Genomic DNA, 21,770 nt, shown 5'->3' on the forward strand with positions numbered 1-21,770 from the left:
AATGGTTATCACTGTTGATTTCCTTCCAGTGTTGCATTTATCAATGTCGGCTCGATTGGGTAAATGTTTCTGTTATGTTCCTGAAATTCCAGGATTCCCAAGTGGTAGTAGGGGTGTGAGCAAACATAAAATGGTCATTTTTGAAAGATAGGGAAAGAACAATTCGAGAGTGGACCTCATGTTGCACATACAAAGCCTTTTTCTGGGGCAGTGCTTGCTGATCGTAATTGACCATAATTGTAAACTGACCTGAAACAAAAACATCTCAACAGTTGACATGTGACTGAGGGGCTATTCCTCAAAGTGCTTTATAATAGAATAGTTGTAAAAATGACTCGGAGCACACAGCATTTCCAGTAGAATTCTTACCCTGCTGAGTCTACCAGAGAAGAAGAATGAGTTCCAAGGTGAGAACATCAAAGCTACATGTTAAATTTAGACGAACTGTCTCTAAAAGTAGGAAGCATGCCTTCTATTTTCAAGAGACTTGAGGAAAGAGATTGGAACCCAGAGTGCTCGAGATTCAAATTAGAGACTGTGCAAATATAATCCAACAATCCCATTCCTGGGCATATATTCAGAGGGAACCTTAATTCAACAAGATACATGCACGCCAATGTTCACAGCAGCACTATTTACAATAGCCAAGACATGGAAACAACCTAAATGTCCACTGACAGGTGACTGGATAAAGAAGCTGTGGTATATTTAAGCAGTGGAATACTACTCAGCCATAAAAAGAATAAAATAATGCCATTTACAGCAACATGGATGGGCCTGGAGAATGTCATTCTAAGTGAAGTAAGCCAGAAAGAGAAAAAAAATACCATATGATATCACTTATATGTAGAATCTAAAAAAAAAAAAAGACGAACAAACTTATTTACAAAACAGAAACAGACTCACAGACATAGAAAACAAACTTATGGTTATCCGCAGGGAAAGGGGGGTGAGAAAGGATAAACTGGGAGTTCGAGATTTGGAGATATTGACTACTATACATAAAATAGATAAATGACAAGTTTATACTGTAGAGCACAGGGAACTGTATTCAATATCTTGTAGCAACTTATGGTTAAAAAGAATATGAAAACGAATAAATGTATGTTCCTATATGACTGAAGTATTGTGTTGCACACCTGAGATTGACACAATGCTGTAAACTAACTATACTTCAGTAAAAATGTATTTAAAAAAAACCCAACCCCCACCACCTTGAAAAACATAAAAAAATATGAACGAGTCTGAGAAATGATGGGCTTTCTCAAAGTATTGAGGGGGTTCTGAGGACAAAGTAAATTCGTTCCATGTCAGTGCCTCATGAGACTCATGCTAAGCTCTAGGTCAGGGATGGCAAACGAGTGGTTCATGAGCGGCTGTTCTCCCTTCCTGCACCTCCGCAGGGGTGGATCACAGCATCTTGTCCTCCTGAGCCTAGAAGGAGCCTGAAAACCTTCAATGCTGGAGCCTGGGAGCAGGTGGAGTTGGTGATCAAGAGAAAACTTGCCACTTGTGATCCAGGTAACACTGAAGAGATCTCCTGGTGGGAAGACTAGAATCAGTGTCAGTTCTTACCCCACCACCATCCTTGCACAGTGAAACGGGGAAACAGTGAGAAGCGTGGCTACCCATATCTAGCGAGGTGAGCTTCCAAAGGCTGTTTCTGTCTGACCTGAGGGTTACATAGTGACCCTGTCATGGATGGCAGTTACAACAAATCACCACCAAGGGGCTCGCATCAAACCTTCCTTCCGTCCAAAAGGTGGAAGACGGCAGAAAGTAGGAGCAAACAATTATTGTCTTTATTGATAAAATGCAGTAAGGATTATTTTCTTTATTCATATTGAAACTGTTTCTCTTCTGCCTAAACGCCAAGTGGTTAAAAAAAAAAAATTGGATTGTCTAGGAGGTAAGAATGGATTTTATTTAAAATCCCAGGTGTCTGGGAAATCAAATTTAAAAAGTGACCTACTTCAATTACTCAGGGGAAAAAAAATGGAAAAGAGTCAGGTCAGAGAGTTCTCCACATTCTAAATGCAGCCTTCTTTCAATATGTTTGCTGCATGCTCCCCGGGAGTGTGGTTAAAAAATGCAAAACACTGGGATGTTCTCTGGAAAGCAGGGCAGCCAATGGGCTGGGCTGATGTCGCATTAAAAAAAAAAAAAAAAAAAAAAGGCAGAAGGCAGGTTAAAGAAGAGTGAAGCTCTCTAGTAACTCATCTGCCATGGGGTGGAGTGCAACGGCCAGATGGGCGCCCTCCAGTGGTCGGTGGGCTGACCTGCATGAGGAACTCCTTCCCTCAGGGAAACTGACTCATTCTCAGACATAACTCAACCCAGAGCATCCCAGTATGTAAGTCTCAGCCTGATCCTCATCTAAAAGGGGGACCCCCCTGCATTAATAACAGACTTTTATTATCACTAAGTCTCCATGATTTTTTTTTATGGCAGTTTATGGGAAAATCAATTCTGACTCCACCTACTGGGAAGTAGTATGGAACAGAAGTGCAAAGGACAAGGCTTTTGATGCCAGAAAGACGTAGGTTCAAATCCATCACTTCCCAGCTGTGGGATTTTGACAAGATAACTGTACTTCTCTGAGACCCACTCTCCCGGTCAAAAAACAGTCCCTCACAGTTGATGGGAACATTACATGTGATGCCATGTGCCAGGACTCATAACAGGAGCTGACACCAGGTTTGTAATTAATAGCTGTTCCCTTGTGAAATTCCAAACCGAATCTCCAAACAGATTTCAAGAGTTAATAAAATAAAAAATGCACACACACCACCACCGCCACCACCACAGAAGAGTATCAAATAACACTAATAGAAAGATACCATCTTTTTCTCTCTCCAGTCTTCTCTGGTTGTGGGTGGGAGGGGGTTATAGAATCACACGTGGGAAGTTTTATGTCCCAATCTTTTCCTCTCTCCTCTTCCCAAGGCTTGACAGGAGCAGAGCATTCATTGTACATTCAAGCTTCTATTTAAAATTAATCAGAATGTTTGTACAAAGTGACTATTCCTGTTTTACTAAATCTAGTAAATGGAAGTTCTAAGACTTGCACGGAAGAAAAATAAATTACCACTGCCACTGATGACTGGCAAGTTAACAGGCTGACGACAAAAGAATGACACACTTTGGATTCGTTGTAAAGCTCATTTTAATGATCGAGCTGAAGCTTGTTTTTCCTCCCCTCAAAGTTGTCTCTGAGGGATGAAATGAATTACCAGTGTTCTTTACTCAGTGGGAAGTGACAGGACAAGCCACCGTGTCTGCTGTTTTGAGTACAACAAGTCCTGTCTACTTGGAGCTTGTAGCACAGAGACCACTGGGAGACAAGGCAGAGATGGCTGAAGAGGTCCAGACAGACAGACAGACAGACAGAGGGAAGACGCCTGCATCTTGACAAGTCACTTGTGGGCTGGGCTAGATGTGCAGAGGGAATTTCAAATAACATGTCTTTAAAAAAAAATGATGGGAAGTCTGATTGAAATCGCTCTGGAAAAGAGCCTTGAGAACACCTGAATCTAGTACTCCAGGTAGACTGTCAAAATATTACTAACAATTGGTTGCCTCCCATCCCAGGTAGTCAATAAACACTTAGGACTAACCTAGTATGTGCTAAGAGCTGGGTCAAGTGGTAGGAAAAAGGGATGGAGAAATAAAGATGCCTCGATTTTCCCGAAGCAAGTGAGGATCTAATATTTGCATCACGGAGGTGAAGCAAACAAAATTCAGTGTCTTTGAAACCAAAGCTCATGTCCCAGTGTCTGTTGAGACTGTGGACTGGACTGGGTGCTGAGCAGAAGTCAGGGAAGATGAGCTTCGCTTCTTGTCAGATCCCTGCAATTGGCAATCTACTTGGTAGACAACAAAGTCTGACCTCTACTGCACATGATGCTCAGGAATAAATCTGACATAGGTTAAAGATCCAAATAGATGAAAATCTACAAAAGTGTTTGAAAAAGTACTGAGGACTAATTTTAGTTTCTTAAGAGGTAGATATGTGAGAGAGACAAAATTCCAGAAACCAAGAAGGAAAAGAAGAAAGATCATATTTGATTGCTTAAATGTAAATCTTCTAGGTGACAAAGAATGCCCTAAACAAAAACTGAGGGATGTGCAACACTGGTGAAAAATATTTTTAAACATATTTTACAGAATAAAGCTTGGTATCAGAAATACACAAAGAGCTCTTACAAATAAATAGAGACAAATGAATTGACAGATGACTGGATAAAGAAGTTGTGGTATATTTATACAATGGAATACTACTTAGCCTTAAAAAAGAATAAAATATTGCCATTTGTAGCAACAAGGATGGACCTGGAGATCATCATTTTAAGTGAAGTTAGTCAAAAGGAGAAAGAAAAATACCATATGATAACATTCATATGTAGAATCCAAAAAAAAAAAAAAAGAAAGAAAGAAAGAAGGAGGACACAAATGAACCTATTTACAAAACAGAAACAGACTCACAGACATAGTAAACAATCTTATGGCTACCAGGGGAAAGGGGGCGGGAAGGGATAAACTGGGGAGTTTGAGATTTGCAAATGTTAGCCACTATATATAAAAATAGATAAAAAACAAATTTCTTCTGTATAGCACAGGGAACTATATTCAATATCTTGTAATAACCTTTAATGAGAAAAAATATGAGAACGAATGTATGTGTGTGTATGCATGGCTGGGACACTATGCTGTACATCAGAAATGGACACATTGTAACTGACTATACTTCAATTAAAAAAAACACAAACGAATGAAAACCTGGACAAAGGACATACCAACATAAACATAAACTGCCAATAAAAATATAAAACGATTCTCAGCTCCATTAGCAATAAGCATAGATAAAGAAATGAGAAGTAATCCCTGACTTAGCAGATTGAAAAAAAAAACATCTAAAAGATCAATAACCCCTCGTGCTGCCACGGCTGAGGGGAAATGGCTGTCACGGTGGATGGGGGCAGAAATGCAAACTCACTTTTAGGGGGACCAGGTTTCCCTAGCTGAAGAGCTCCCCGGCTCACTGTACCCAGCCGGGAAGCCTGTTGACATCGGTGCCTCAGTTTCCCCTCCCTGTTAAATGAGTAGGGCGAGAAAGGACCGGTTTTGTAGGAAGAGTGAGGAGGTTGGAAAGCAGAACTGAGACGCAATTACGAGTACAAAAGCAAAGCTCACCAGCCGTTCTGATCGCGACCATCACCTCTGACCCCGACAGCAGCCAACCTCCCTGCCTGGAGCACTGAGTCACTCTAGTTGGGAGGAAGTCCAGCAGGACCCCCGTGAAGAGAGGGAAGCAGAGGATGCTTCTGACAGTCGGGGGGCAGAGTTCCCGGCTCAGAGGACCAAAGTTCAGGCGCACCCACTTCCTCATTTCTGTTCTGTCAAACGGTACATTAATAAGCAAGAGAGTGATTCAGGGAAGAATTTCCAGAAGGACGAAAAACTCATCAGGTGTGTCAGATCTCTGACATTCAGGAGCCATGTGGGGAAAGAAGCACACGCTGACTTAAGCGCGAAAGTACGGATGCTTTAATTAATCCGGGGTGAATTTAATTGCTTTAGTTAAGTGGAAATCGGGTTAAAAATGATGCAGAGCATGCTGGGGTGTGTTAAAAACATGACATATGAGTTGGATGAATCGATAAATTAAAAGGGCACAGATGTTTTAATTAAACCCAGGGAAGTTAACGAAGATCGCAAGAGACTTTTAAGCCTGTGATTAATTCAATTCATTTAAAATACCTGTAGAGATATGGGGATGCCTCCATTTTGAGAGTTATAAAAGTTCTCAATCGATAAGTGCTTAAGCTGTTCTTAAAAAATGTCTTAAGTTTTGTGTATGTGTGAGACTGAGCAGCATTAATTACATAATGAATATTTAAATTTCTTCAGAGTACACAGGAAGCTTTTTTTGCAGCTCAAGTCCAGACCGAGGTAGCTTTTCATTCCTGTTGCGATGCAGGCAGTGAAAAGAGCTTGCCGACGATGGGTGTCCAGTTCTCCGCAAGCAGGGCAGCACCCTGAAGACATGAAGGTCTGTTTATTCCCTGCTGTCTCTCCAGCAGGGAGAATGGCACCTGGCAGTGTAGGCTTCTGAGTTAGACAGCCTGAATTCTCCACCCCCCCCCTTTTTTTTTTACCAGCTGTGTGACTATGGACATTTTACTTTCAGCCTCAATTTCTTCATCTTTAAAATGGGACAAGAATTCTGGATTATGTAACCTATAGCGTTTTTAAGAGGATGAAATGAGATGGTGCCTGGTGTAGTAGGAAATCCACAGATGTGGTTTTTTCTTTTTAGGGAGGCACTGGGGATTGGACCCAGGACCTTGTGAATGCTAAGCACGCGCTCTACCACTGAGCTGTACCCAACCCCCAATATAGACAGGATATAGACACGATTATATTATCTCCATTTGTATTAGGAGAAAATTGTTTCAAGTTATCATATCGTAAAGAAACAGGAGAGAGGGAAGCCCTCTTTTCCCCATCACCTGCCCCAGCCGACCTCCTCTCTGAAGACGGGTTTATTTCCCGACAGGGAAGTGTTTTTCTAAAGCCAGAGTACTTCCCCAGCTCCGGTGGCATCACGCCTACGGCAAGTCTCCCCAGGATGAGGCGCTCTCCTTGCTAAAACGGCTCTGCAACTCATCTAGCAGTTTACAAAGGAAAAAAAAAAAGAAAAGAAAAGAAAAGTTCTTCAGTCTCAGAGGCAATCTGACTCGGGGCAGGGCTGACTGAGGTAAGCCCTGCAAAGTGACTTCTGTTTGGTAATGTACCAAGAGTCAGATGCAGCGGGCACGGCCACTCCTGGAGGCAGGGACTCGCATGCGGGCCCTGAATAAAGGGCTCTGCAGCTTCCCAACTGGGGAGCCAGGCGTCCTCCACGCCTGCTTGGCAAGCCGGGGAGAAGGGAAGGTCAGCGTGGTATTGATGCTCCTGTTCCGTCATCTCCAGGCAGTCTGAGCAGAGTCCAAGGGCAATGTTATCTAGACTCAGACCCGAATGTGCACATGAGTCATCTGGGGATGCTGTTAGAATGAGATTCTGATTCAGAAGGTCTGGCGTGGAGCCTGAGGGTTTGGATGTTTAACAAGAGCCCCCGGCTGATGCCAGGACCCCAGACCCCCTGAACCAGAAACCCTGGGGGAGGCCGGCCGGCTGTGTGTTAACTGGTGGTTCTGGTGAGCAGGGTTCTAAAGCCAGACCTGGGTGAGTACCTTAACTTCTCTGAGCCTCAGTTGCCTTAGCTGTGAAATGGGGATGGTAAGGTTATATGCTGTGAAGATGAAATGAGATCATTCACGTAAAGCCCTTCCCACAGTGCCTGGCACGCACTGTGTTCAACATGCGCGGAGGTTCTTACACTTTGCCAAGTGTGGCTACTCAGCTCCTCTCTGCAAAACATGAACCAAGCGCACGACTTGAAGCCCCACCTCCCGGGTCCTTGCAGCCAGGGAATTCTGGCGTGTCTTCTTAGGTCGAGGGTGGGAGGAGGGGGAGGTGGGGTGCAGCCTCGGACTGCAGAGGGCTGTGGAAGGGCCCCTGCCTGTCTGCATCAAAGGGGACTGTAGGGGGAGCGGGAGTGGCAGAGGGAGACAGGTGTGAAAGAAAGAGGATCTGTGGGGACACCCGCGGTTGTTCCAGGAAGGACAGGTGGGACCGGAAGGACAGGAAGACGGGTCATCTTTCACTGGGAGAGGTGAGGCCAGCTGTGGAAGGGGGAGGAGCTTCTTTGCCAAGGGAGCCCTGAGGGATGCATTTCTTGGGGGGGTGGGGAGGACCCCTAACACCACTGGTCAGGGTGAAGGGGCTTGTCACTCCTCTCCTGAGAGCAGACATCCTCTAAGGGGAGACAGGAAAGCAGGTCAGGAGAGTCAGACGGCTGGGCTGTCCATGGGGCTTTGACAGTGAGTGGTCACTGTCCCCCCCACCCCTCCTTTCAGGCAGGAAGACAAAGTTAGGGCCACAGGCTTCAAAGTCAGCCGGCCATGGTCTCAAAATCTAGCCCACAGTGTGACCTTGGGCAAGGAGCTTGCTTTCTCTAAGTCTCTGCTTCTCTAGTAAAACAAGGCTAACAACGATTTCAAAGCCTTGTGATGACTAATGCTGGGTAAGATTTATGGAGCATAAAATACACGCCAAGCACGGTTCTGTGTGCTGGACCCGCGTTTACTTTGTTGCGCTCACAGGGAGTACGGCTACTGCCCCCATTTTATAGATGGGAAAACAAAGGCCCAGGGAAGTTAAGTAATTTTCTAAAATGGGTACACTTCACTAGAGGAGCATGGATTCAACTGAACAAATTCAAACTCTCCGGCTTCCATTTTTCATCACTTCACTCTTCTGAGACAGTGCAGATAAACTGCAGACTAAACGCTGTTTCTCTTTGGCACATGTTTGTTCCTTCTGATTTTCATTCCTCTTCCCTCCACTCCCACTTGCTGTCTCCCTTCCTTCATTTAAGTTTACGCCTCGATGCTGGCTGCTTTATCCCTGCATGATAAATCCAACAAATCGGAACCTTGTTTTCTAGCATTCACTTTGTCTTGCACGCTTTCCAGCCATGTTTTCCTCTGTCTGATCCTTGACCTGCAAATTCAAGCCTCCGGACATTTAGAGAGCACGTACTCTTCTCCGAGTGGCAGACTAGGTGTAGGGAGGTCCAAGGACAACTGTTGGACGCTTGTGATCCAGCAGGAGAAACAGAGGTAACCACTCAACGAGCACATGGCATGGCCTGAGGGGCCACTGCCAAGGTGTCACCAAGTCCCACGTGAAGGCAGGTCTTCTTGGTGGGAGCATCAGGGAGGTGTTGGCCTGTGAGCTTGGTCCTCAAGGAGCAGCAGCACTCTCATAGGAAAGGTTGGGCTGGATGAGAACAGTCCAGCTAAGAAAACAGCATGGATGCAGAGGAGGTGGCAGGGCCGTCGTGTTGAGGAGGAACAAGCTGGAATATACAGTGGGAGATGCTGCCAGATGACCTTGGAGCACGGAAGACCTTGAACTTCATTCTAAGAAGTCCATTCTTTAGTCTCAGAATATAGCTCCTGACCACCTGCATTGGAGCCCTCCGGGAGGATAACTAAAAATGCACCTGTCTGAGCTGCGCACCTGTCCGAGGGATTCAGACCTGGTTGGCGTGGGGGAAGAGCCTGGGAGTGTGCACTTTTGACAATTTCCCTGCATTCACGTCTTTAAAACAAAGTTCGATAACCATCGTGAGAAGCAACTGGGAGCCACTGAGGGTGCTTGAGGAGAGTAGCGCCATGTTCCTAAGAGCTCCGGGAGAAGGCTGGAGGTGATGAGGAGGAGGAATGCCGTCAGGGAGAAGCTGCTGGCTGGGTGAACAGCGCAACGGCTGTGAAGATTGGAAAACTCGAGCACAGTGTGGTGAAGGTCGATGAGAGTCGCTGGCAGACGATGAGATGAGGGAGGCGATGGAGCCTCCTCCCACTGGGGGCTGGGAGGAGAATGGTTCAGAGCAGCAGGCTCTGAAGTCAGATGGACTTTGTTTCAAATGCTGGCTTTGCCACTTTCTGCCTCGTAAACCCTAGTTCCCTCCCCTGAAGTTTTCTTGCGTTCAGATCCAAATCCTAGGGTGCAACTGCCACTCAAACTGCTTGCAAAGCACATCATCCTTACACCTCACATCTTCTGAGGTTATTCAATCTCATGGCGGGTCTGGCATTGAGAATCCAGGCCAGTTGGCTGGGTTTGAATCCTAGCAATACCACTTATTAGCTGAGTGATCTTGAGTAAGTTACTTAACCTCTCTGTGCTTCACTTCCCCCATCTTTAAAAGGGGGTAACCGTCATCTGTGAAGCAGGATGATTAATGATTAAATGAGATAATTACGCAGTTGCTCACTGCCGTGGTTGGCACATAGTAAGAGCTCAATAAATGTCAGCGATGGTGACAATGATGATGATTTGACTTTAATGCTAGAACTTGGCCGAGAGGGACTGGGTAGCAGGTACATTTGCCAGTTAACAGCAGAAGCGTGGCATGATCCCCAGTCTTTTTCCAAGGCTCCGCAGAAACTGGGTAGGAGCTGAGACCAACCCCCAGAGAGAAGACTTCATGTTCCCACGGTGGGGGAGTTTCCAGGCCTCCCCTGACAGCTGTTCAGCAGCGGGTGTTGTCATTTCGAATAGCAATTAAACACACATTACCTAGCATGTAAGGCTCCAGCGTGTTAAGTTTGTGTTGCAGGTTGGGACCTAAAGCTCAGAACCAAACAAGCCCACCTGAGAAGCCATCGTCCGAAAAAAAAAAAAAATCAGAAGCCTTGGAACTCTTCTGAAAGGCAAGACTGCTTTACATGCAACACAAGGAAGCATCTTAAGTCCACGAAAGGCTTTCAAATAAAAGTGAATGAAAGAAAAAGGAATCATAGTTAAAAAAAAAATCCAGCCCACAACAAAGAGGGTAAAAGTAGAAAAAAAAGTAGAAAAAAAAAAGAGAAAGTCACTCCAGGGGATCAGTAATACTAGAAGGAACCATAAACTAGACAATCCCTGAATAATACACAATTCTAGCTGGATAGGAGACGTATCTGATGGAAAATGGTACAAGTTATTGGGAAAGAAATGCAAATTCTCCTCAGGCTCTGAATCTGAACCTCTTTTTTTTTTTAACCACATTAAACAATGACAGGGAGCTATATTCGATATCTTGCAGTAACTTACGGTGAAAAAGAATATGAAAACGAATATATGTGTGTTCACATATGACTGAAGCATGTGCTGTACACCAGAAATTGACACAACATTGTAAACTGACTATACTTCAGTAAAAAAACAAAAAACAAAAAACTCTATATATACAAAAAAGAAAAAAAACAATGAAATGCTATACTGGAAGACGCTATTCAGTGTATTTCCTTTCCTAGACTCTTCCTTCCTCCATGGAATTTTCTCCACATTCCCTGATACTAATTGGCTGTTTTCACAGATCCATGCTTTACTGCTTCACCGACTTCCTTATCTTTTCCTTAATGATGTTTATAGCATTTAAAGTCCACATCCCAGCATTTTGGACTTAACGCTGACGTTTCCCACTGGCGTATCACGTGCACCCCTCAAACTGGAAGCCCTCAGAAGGCAGGGCCCTGGCATTCTTGCCCATCAGTGCATTTCTGGCACTGAGTGCAGTACCTGGCTGATGGCAGGCAGGTAATAAGCATTTGCTGGACGCACAAAATAAATTCAGTCCCCTTCAGCTGACTCAGACAATGTGTTAGGACCCTTATACCTTCTTTTGCAGTGAAGGTCAGTTCCATTTCGACTTCTGAGCCCCTCAGAGCCCTCAGATGGGTGTTGGGGAGGGTGGGTGCTGTGGAATGAATGCTCTGTAGATTCACGTGGACTGATTCCTCCATTCACTGCAAGCATGTCTTCAGATGCCTGATGCAGACTGGCAGGTTGATCAGAAGACCAGGGGCTGCCGTCTGCACTGCACATCTGAGGGCATGGGAGTCACAGTGTGAGGCCAGGAGAGTAAATCTGTATTTCTGTCACTTGGACACACACCCGGCCGCCCGGATGTGATGGGAATCTCGCTTGCTAACGTGGCAAATTCTCCCCCTGGCAGGAGGGACTGAGTGTGCCGGCTGCCAGCAGGGGCAGAAACTGGCAGCCTCCAGGCATCCTGGGCACAGCTGTCAGTGATGGAGAAAAGGTGAAGGCGAGGACCTGGGCTCGGGCTTTTATCAAGAAAGAAGGGACACGATCCGGGGCCACAGCTGGGAGATGGCATGCACCATCCAGGGAAGCAGGACGGAGGACCAGCTGTCCTCTCTGCACTTGCTAGCACGATGACCTCACCCTGCCTGCTCCAGGTTCCTCCCTGCTCACTCCTAGGAGCTTCATGGGCTCAAAAGTTGTTTGTGAGTGGCAATTTGTCATGGTCACTGACAGATGGTGCAGGACCAATGAGATACAGCCTCCCAAGCGTCCCTGCCTCATGGGTAAGGGGTACACACACCCTTATATCCACAACCACACACACCCTCACACACACACAACCACATTTTAATCTTTTTCTTATTAAAGATCAGAAGCGTACCTTTGATATTGATAGGAATCACTGGGGAGGGGACAGTGTTTTGTGAAATATGCATAACCTCAATCTAATCATGAGAAAACATCAGACAAACCGACACGGAGGGACGAGCTAAAAGACACGTGACCAGAACGTGAGACGGTCAAGATCACGAAACACAAGGAGAAGGGTGAGCAGCCCTCACAGATTGGAGGGGACTAAGGACACGTGACAACCAAACACGATGCGGGATCTGGACCAGAAAGAAGAGGGCAAAATTAGGAACAAGTGTGTAAATTAGTCAACAGCAGTGACCAATGTGAACTGCCTGGTTTTGACAACTGAACTTTGATAACGAAAAATGTTGACACCGGGGGAATCTGGGTGGACTCTCGGAACTGTTTCTGTAACTTGTCTGCAAGACTAAAACGATTTCAACACAAAAAGCTTAAAATTTTGGGAGGGAGGTAGTAGTTAAACTAGGATTTATCTCAATTGTGAGGAGAACCGACAAGATACTATGTTTCAAGTGCTTTACACAATGCCTGGTACATATTTAATACTTAAAAATGATTAGTTATTATTAAAAAGCTACCGGAAGTGGAGACTTCACACACCACAAGTAAATCATTAGATTTACCCGTTGGAAGCTGGCAGAGTGAAATCTGTACGCCTGTTTTGACTGCTTTCTCACTTTACCACACGGCTGTAGGTGGCGATTTTTGTTATTTTCAGGAGCCTATACTTGGGAGACGAACTGCTCAAGGCTTGAATTTCCCTAGAAGCCAGGCTGGCTCGCACGTGCTCAGGCCGACTTTTGGGGATCCTTGGAGATCCCTGCAATGAACGTGTGAGAAGCAGACTTGGCTTGAATGCTCAGGGCAGTGAAAATACTCCTTTCTCGATAGGGTTAAAGGCGGCACTGACATTTCCTACTTATTGCCATCGATTCTACTTTTTTTTTTTTTTAACTTTTGATTTGGACACTGTTCCTTTTCAAATAAATGTATCTATGTGAACCTAATGAGGAGACTTAACGAAATACGTAAAGTGAATCAAAACACTGATGGCACAGGAGTTTGGCAAAAGTCATAAAGATGGTACATAAAAGAGCAAAGTTTGGGAAATGAGGGTTTTTTAAAACCTTTTTATTTATTAAAAATATTTCATTATATTTATTGGTTCTGTTTATTTTTGGGGGGAGGTAATTAGGTTTCTTTATTTACCTATTTATTTTAACGGAGGCACTGGGGATTGAACTCAGGACCTTGTGCACGCCAGTCACGCGCTCTGCCACTGAGCTATACCTTCCCCCGAAATTAGGGTCTGAAGCGATTATCCACACTGCTGTTATAAACGAAGTAGCTTGCACTGTGCCCATTTCAAAAATGCTAAGGAAGAAACATCTTTAGCACAAAGAGGTTGACGCTTAGTCCTAACATCCTGAAGCCGACTTTGCCAAGGAGAAAGCCATTCTGTTCTTTAAACGCTTCCATTTTGTTCACTGCGGGCATCAACAGCTGAATTAAAATATACAGCAAGTTCAAAGGCCGATTTCAGGAACGGCTCCTGAGTGTGCAGGAGTCACTACTCCGAACAGCCACTCAATATCTGTTTCGTAAGGATCAATTATCTAGCAGGGCTAATGCACGCTTGGAGTGTGCGCCCCGCCACAGCGCAGGTGGTGAATGCAAAACACACACCGAGAGGCCTTTTAAGCCGCTGAATGCACACCCCATCACAGATCCGTAATGCAGGACGGACGCTCAGCTACAGATGGATTTACAGCGAGGAGTTCTTAAATGACTGGGCTACTCAGGGCTGAAAGGCCAGTCACTGGATGTGCAGCCGGAGCACACGTGGTTTTTAGGATGAATAATACATCGATGTGTGTCAGGCTTAATATACACTTACAGCTCGCAGGCTGGCGGCTGCGGGTTCAGCCCATTTACAGCCGCCTAGCAAAGGACTATTCCGTTCTTCCTCTCATTAATGCCTTCACTCCTAGGAAAATTAGATTACATAGAAGAAGTCATTCAAATGCTACTGAGGTTGTTCCTCCTTTAAAGTCTTCTCTAGGAAAGGTATTCAGCAACACATCCGCCTCCTGCCTCCACTAGGGCCCCTCAGAACTGGGGCGCAGGCTGACCGGTAGGAGCCCCGGACTCTGCTGTCTGCTTGGAGTTGCGCCCACCCTGCCACTGGGCTGAGTCCCCGAAGGTGGAGAGCAGCCAAGAGAATGGGCCGGTGGCTTCTTGCTCTCTTTTCCTTTGGTATCTGACAGGTTGACCAGACCTCCCACGTGACTGTGTGAAAGCGGGTATAAACGCAGGTGGTACCGCTTCGGAATTAGTCTCGCACACATGCAGCCAAATCCAGAATTTTAGGTGCAAAAAAGTCCTATTCACATATCAGTCAGCATTCAAAAGGGTGGAAATAGCAGATCTATGAAATACTGTGAATATGAGAAATGCAATTTTTTCCCCAAGCAATGGCGGCGGTGGGGTGGGGGGAGGGGGTGGGGTGGGGTAATAGTATTGAACATTTATAGGGCGGCTTTATTAAGGATTGCCTCATTCTCAGAACGTCAAGGCAGGATGGTCTTTTAATGAAGAGCACATTAAAGAATGAAAATATTTTATGAGTACATAAATATAATATGAAACATACAAGTAAAAGATGGTAAAAATAAACCCTCTGAGGGCTCACGATGTGTTCTGCTATGAGCTTTGGGTGCGTTCTCTCATTCCCTTCTCAGAATGACCTTGGGAAGGGATTACACACTTTTCCAGAGGAGGAAGCTGAGATTCAGAAATGTGAGATCAGATGCTCACGGTAACAGAGATACTGAAGGGCACAGCCTGGGATTGGAACCCAGGAATGCCTGACTCTTGAGCAAGGAGAATTTTTCAGACCCATTAGTGGGTGGGTAATCAGTGTATTTCATTAAAAAAATATATAGACAGGATAGAAAAGAAACATCAAGTGTTGTTTTGTGAAAGTCTTATTTTAATTTTATGGCCGTCATGATCTAGAATGTACACTTGTGTGCCCGGGAGTGTGGACCACATCTAAAACATGTCAGAGCTCTGCTCTGCACTCCACTTGCCTGCGATAGCACCACCTGAAGGTCATGTTCAAGGTCTCAGGCTAGCTCTGTATGCCGCCCCTAAGTCCCCTGTTCTGGGAGAGTCGTTTTCTTTCTTATAATACCTTTCCCCCAAGAATCCCAGGGCCTGAGTCATTCCGTGCAAAGCAGTGTAGATAAATTAATAATACAATTTAAAACCGATTCTACCAAGATAAATAGCGCTTCCTAGATTAAGAGCCTAGCTGGCCAGAATGAATGAAATTTACTAACCCTGAGACGCTTAATCTTCCATTACACAGAAGTTAATGATTATAAGAAAGGAGTGATGGTAATTCACTTCTGCTTTTACAGGAAATCTAACCATCTCATTTTTAGCAAATCTTTCTTCTCAGCACACCTCAGCGCCAAGGATAACTGCCCTGCTCTTCTAGGTATATTGGCCAATTGTCATATATCAACGCCTACTCTTTGCCAAAAGGTTAGGATTTCTAGCATGCACAGGCTTACAAGCTCTCCCAGTGGGATTTGGGGGGGAGGCTACTTGGGCGCCCCATCTCCCACCCCTTCTGAGAGGCCTATTTGCTGTTTTCCAATCAGCGCAGGGCGGCACATACCTTTAGCACAGTCTGCTCCTAGAAATCCTGGGAAGCAGTGACACAGCCCAGACACACATTCGCCATTTCCATGGCAGTTACGTGGACAGTCCTGCACTGAATCTGAAAAAGAGAGAAATTTAGCAATGACTTTTCCCCTTCTGTCTCCTGGTGGAGCAACTTAATCATCAGCCATCCACCGTTGTTCCGGAGTCATAATCTCAGATCCCAGCAGAGGAACGGCAGGGGGGAGCAAGCGAGGTAGGAGAGAATAGGGGGTGGTGTGGACTCGGGCAACTTGGACAACGCATAGATGGGACTGCTGCTCTCCACCTGACTAGCCCAGGCAGGAATGCAGGGCTGGTGTGACTGCCATTTTTGCTTTTCCAAAAGAAATGACTTATTTGGATTTAAAAACTGAAATTTCCCACGTCTGAATGCTGGCAAGTTTTTTAACACTGTAAGCCCCACTCCCACCCCCATCCCCATTATCATCCAATTAATCTGAGATTTGGTCTGACATGCGGGGTGGGGCATCAGCTTTTAGCATCAGGTAGAGAGAGTGGGTCTCCCAATGACAGTGGTGGCTCTCAGGATTTTAGACTAAACAAATTCCCTGTGTTAAGGAAAGAAAAGTCTAAATATGTAAGACCGATCAGCTGTGGTATAATTTGGGATTCATTAAATAGTAGGTTTGGGGTGATACAAAAGTCCTTTTATGCCTAGCTCTTACAGATCTTTTCATGAAAATCAGTTATTTCACCCTTATTCTAACCTGTACCGCCATCTCATTTCATGATTTACCTTGTTCTGTGTACTCTTAAGTTGTGCCTTCAAAGGGCTCATTTGGGAACTTTTTCATGTTGACTTGGGTATGCACAGAAATAGACATAGTCTTTTAAAATTAAGATTATTATTCTCATTTTGCCTTACATTCAAATAAATACATGTAGACTTTCAGGCTCTAAATTACTAAGATGATGAAAAGCCACCGTGCTCCAAAGATGACACGCCACCGTCCTTGGGGAGTTGGGGACACTGGCTTGGTGACGTGCATGAAAGACTACGAAGGCTAGTTGTCCCTAACGGAGTCACCTGCGAGTGGGAAAGGAGGTTTTCCTCTAAACCGAACCTCTCATTTATTCCCACTCTGGGCTGAAAAAGCAAACCACGCTGCTGCGCTTTCTTCCTGCGGCGTTTCACTTCCGAGCTCGCTTCGTCCAGAACCAGGCTGTGGTGGGTTTCTGGCACAAGGAGAACTCCTTCAGCCTATCTGCTTTTTCAAAATCAGGTGTCAAGTCGAGTTCTTCACTGTCTAACAATGAACCCTTCAGGCTGACCTCCTTGAGGCTGGCTCTGTAAAGGTGGGCTGAGAAGCATCCAAGTGACTGATTTGTTTCAGCTAACAAATCCTTCTTTTCTTTCCTTCCTCCAAGAAGCATCAGGCCGAATCATTAGAAGGAGCTGCTTTTGCAGATCAAAAGTGAGCAGTTTCACACGATGTTTGGAGACAATCCGCCATGGGTCTCTTGGGTTGCTGAATGTCTTATGAGCCTGCCTGAGCTCTGGACTGTCTTTTTAAGGTTGTCCCTACAGTGCAAAGCCTTGGGAGACAGAGATACTGTCTGTCCCCAGAGCAGAGGGCAGGTTCAGTCACTGTCCAGTAGAATAAAGACAGCGCCTCCCTTGGGGGAGAAGAACGAGCAAGCTCACTGCCTATTCGGAGACTCGGTGACAGTAGACCCTCGGTTTCTCTCCTGTAATGCAACCCACTGCGTGTGTGGGCATCACCTGGCCCTGTTTGTGTTGCCCTGTGGGAACTGGGGCTTGGGGCCTGGGGAGCCAGCACATCTGCTGACCGTCTGGATATTACACAGTTCTGAGAAATAAAGTCCTTTGTCTCTGACCCAGGAGTTTCATGTTTTCTGATAACATCTATGAAACCGTGGCTGGCTGATGTGTTAGCTTACGATTAGGGTGAGACCTCAGACCTGCCATGGCCCTTGACATTGGGTTTCTTTTATGAACTGAGTACCTATAAGATGCAAGACACTCTACACGGCACTGGTAAATACAGTGGTGGCTAAGACAGACACAGTCCTTGCCCTCACGGAACTTTCCCAGTTGCAGAGAATATAGGCTAAAAAAAAAATCATCAAATGAATAAAAACTGTGATATGTGCTCTGAAGAGAATAGGATACTGTGAGCGGGAGTAAGAGGAGGATGGCCAGGGAGGGACTGTCTAATCTATGAAGGTGACATATAAGTTGAGCTGGAACAGCTGAGTGAAGAGCTAGGACAGGAGTATTCCGGGCAGGAGGGATAGCTTATGCAAAGGCCCTGAGGTGGAAAAGAGCAGAACGGAAGCCAACGCGGCTGGAGGGTAGCAAAAACGAAGAGGAAACTCAGATCATCCAGGGCCCTGGAGGCCATGTGGATGCGATGGACTTTATCCTGGGAACAAGGGGCACAAATGAAAAGTTTTAACCACAGTAATGGCATCAGCCAGCTCACATTTTAAGAAGCCACCCCTCCAGCAAGGTAGAGCTTGCTTCTCACTGAGCATGCATCTGGGTCTGGGGACAGTTTGGTGGAAACTGACATTGCTGAGGTCACAGCTCCGTGTTCTCAGACCTAACATCCTCAGAGACAGAGCAGTGCTCTCTGACAGAGGAAGCTCTCTGCTACCACGGTCCCAGGGAAAAGGACCATGGTCTTCGCACAGGCTCTTTGCTGAGCTGGAGGGCCTCCCTGCCCTCTAGCTGAGGCATTTATCCTGAAGTCTCGGTTTAGAAAACATTTAGTTTCTAGGATCTTCCTTCCCCATTTCCCTTAACCTGGGTTTTGTACCCTTTCCCCTGTGTTCCCTTAATTCCTATAATTGCCTTTTTTTAACCTATGTGTCTACTTCCATCAAGCTCTACAAGGAAGAGACCAGATCTGAACTGTGCACTGAGGCAGTCTCACTGAGTTGTTGAAGTGTGTGAATGTGTGTGTGTGTATATATGTGTGTGTGTGCACCTGCATCTCGGATGGTAGGAGAATCCAAAATAAGCAAAAACTGCAGTAAAGAGTCTTTTTCATTGATTTCTCCCAAGATCTTATCTTTGAAGCATTTCCACAGTTTTCAAGGGAAGAAACAATCACGAGGTCCTGATGAAACAGAGACGGAGCCCACCCCTCCCCCTCCCCCAACACTCAATTAAATGTTACTCTTGAAATCTTATCGCCTTTCCTTTCTGTCCACCTGGCTGAAACTCTGCGGAGGAGACAAGGGCAGGGGATGAGAGTCAGCCCAGGAAATGGGATTTTTTTTTTTTACAAAGGTGGAGGCTGGCCTCCCTGAGATCTGCACTGGGCTTCGGGAATGCCGCTCTGTTGTCCCTTGAGATGAAACTCATTTCTGAAAGCAGGCTGCTTCTTTCCAAAACACATCAAAAGACTTCTCGGAGTCAAAGGGACATGTAGCGTGATGGCTGGTTGACACCCATCTGAGACCCTTCCTTCTGTTTCATATCACAGGGGCTTTGGGCGCTCCTGGCTGCTCCTGATGGAGAATGCTCTGATGACAGATATGTGTGCGAGAGTCTCTGAGCCAAATAAAGCACTGTTCTGTTCCCTAGATTTCAGGCCAATTACTATCATTGCTCTATCAAGATGTCTGCCCGACTATTAGGCTGATTACCTCTGACTTTCTCTTTGAGCTACGGTCCAGACCAGAGAAATCCTCTGGGGAGAACTGCCATTCCCAGCTCTGACAGGCGAATGAGGGTAATGGCCTGGGGGAAGGACATCTCACTAGCGCCGTCTGTGTCCGTGCGGATAACGGTGATGGAGGCAGAAGCCATCATTAGATAATGGCCCCCAGACAACTTGCTGCACAGGAGGGGAAAGGAATTTATTTGGCCAGAATCCAGTGCGATCCAGTGGTTAAGAGCAAAGGCTCAGAGAGTCCGAATCCTGATCCACCTCCTACTAGCTGCGTGTGACCTTGGGCCGGTCCTGTAACTTGTCCAAGTCTGGGCTTCCTGAATTGGAAAACAGAACATTGGCAGTACCGACCTTATATGGCTACTCCGTGGGGTGACTGAGCCAGGCCCCAAAAGAGACAAGTCCAGGGGCTGGCTTGTGGTCAACCCTCGACAGATGTGTAGCTGTTACGGTTTTTGAAATTAACCATTCCACGGGCTCCAGCTAAGCCCGCGGCTGTGCGCGCGGTGGGCCGTTACGTGCATCAAGCCTTTTGAGTTTAAACACCAGGCAATGAAAAGGATGTCATTTCTCATCGTGTTCTTAAGCAAGAGATTGCTTTTTTATCTCAAATTAGTTCCTTTTTTACCTCAAATTAGTTCCAAATGTGTGGCCAGTTTCTTTCTTTTGTGATCTGGTTTTCATCCTTTTAATTTTTTTTCCTCCCATTGTTACCTCACCCAATCCCAGAAATTTTTCCTAACTGAGGAAGACTTCTCCGGTGACTTTCATGATAACCAAGTTTATGCTATTAGGGTGGAGCAGGTTGGCAAACTTTTCCCGTAAAGTGACAGATAATAAATATTTGGGCTTTGTGGGCCAAACTGTCTCTGTGGCAACCACTCAACTTTGTTGTTACAGCCGCCCCAGATGGTATGTCAACAGATGAACATGGCCGTGGTCCAATAAAACTTTATTTATAAAAATAGGCAGTGGGCCAGACTCAGCCCATGGGCTCTCGTGCCAAGCACTGCTGCAGAGCATCTGGCTAACCTGGGGAGAACCAATCTTTCCTGAGCAGAGGGAATAAGCAGTAACTTCAATGCTGTGGTGAACACCAAATCTTATCTGATTTTGTGCCATTCGGAAGTTGTGGCCACTGATGAGGGACTTCCACCTGAAGTTCAGGTTGGCATGAATAGCTCCTTCAAGAATCGGGGAAGCCCTCGGAGCAATCCGTGAAACCACTAGAGAAGTTCTTAACGTGCAGTCAGTCGAAAAAACAGCTGTACAAGGTGTGTTCTTCAGAAATCATCAGCTCTCATGGGTGACTCCCAACTCCGTCCCAGACAGGGTCCACACGTGACATCACAGCATCCCTCCCTTCAGGGGTGTGGTCACTGCCTGTCCACAAAGGATGAACCTGAGGCTCAGGGACGTCGGTGACTTTCCCAGTTAGGATGTGGGAAAGCTGGGATTTAATCCAGGATCAACCAGAACTTTCCTCATGAAACCATCTTATCTAAGCTTCTCCAGTGAACCTTGAGATCCACAAGTAAATACTGTTGGGACAACACATGCACTGCAGAAAGGCAACGAACAAGGCCCAGAAGCCCATGCCATTTCCACCATTCCCACATCCTGGGACCTTGAAGGACTCAGTTTCTGAACCTCAGTTTATTCCTCTATGAAATGGGACTAACAATCTGCCCTGATTCAGAGAGGTTCCACCCAGGATCAGTTATTCTCATGAGTAAGAAGATTTAAACCTGATGACAAAATTAATTTAATGAATATATCTGTAGCTGATATGATTATCAAAATTCTTAGGGTTTGCTTTAGAAAACATCAGGAAATATTCTCAAACGAATGGCCTGTTTAGGGGTTTGTATGCACATACAGGGTGATATTTTGGATCAAACCTTCCTGTTTCCCCAATAACTACTACAAAGCAAGGCCAAAACATGCCCCAAAGGACAAGTACTTAATTAAAACTTTTTGACATTTACCTACTTGGGAACAAAGACATGATTTTTTTCTTAATTTAAAAAAAAATTTAAGTTAGAGCTTTCCCTGATTTTTAAGAGCAATTCTAACCTGACATGAATGGTCAGTATTTATTGGCTCTGTGACATATTTAGAGGTTTACGTATGTACTTTATTTTATTTAAACCTCACAATAGCCCTACGAGGTGGGCGCTGGCTAGTTGTATATTACCAGGAGGACACTGAGGCTTAGCCAAGTCTACTGATTTGCCTAGATCGTGTGGCCAGGACTCAAGCCAGGTGGTGGGCCCCAACGTCTTCACCACAGCTCCATCCCCGGGACTC

The 21,770-nt window shown here is 45.6% G+C and overlaps 1 protein-coding gene across 7 annotated transcripts in view; it reads right to left on the reverse strand.

Moving 5' to 3' along the window:
- TENM2 (teneurin transmembrane protein 2) overlaps positions 1-21,770 on the reverse strand; it is a 404,559-nt gene that overhangs the window by 140,961 nt on the left and 241,828 nt on the right. For all 7 annotated transcript variants that reach the window (XM_074350320.1, XM_074350321.1, XM_074350315.1 and 4 more), the window contains one exon: positions 15,770-15,871. In XM_074350320.1, the coding sequence (XP_074206421.1) occupies positions 15,770-15,871 (102 nt within the window). The remainder of the gene's footprint in view (positions 1-15,769; positions 15,872-21,770) is intronic.

This window comes from Camelus bactrianus, chromosome 22 (assembly GCF_048773025.1).
Source record: "Camelus bactrianus isolate YW-2024 breed Bactrian camel chromosome 22, ASM4877302v1, whole genome shotgun sequence".
Classification (NCBI taxonomy): Eukaryota; Metazoa; Chordata; class Mammalia; order Artiodactyla; family Camelidae; genus Camelus; species Camelus bactrianus.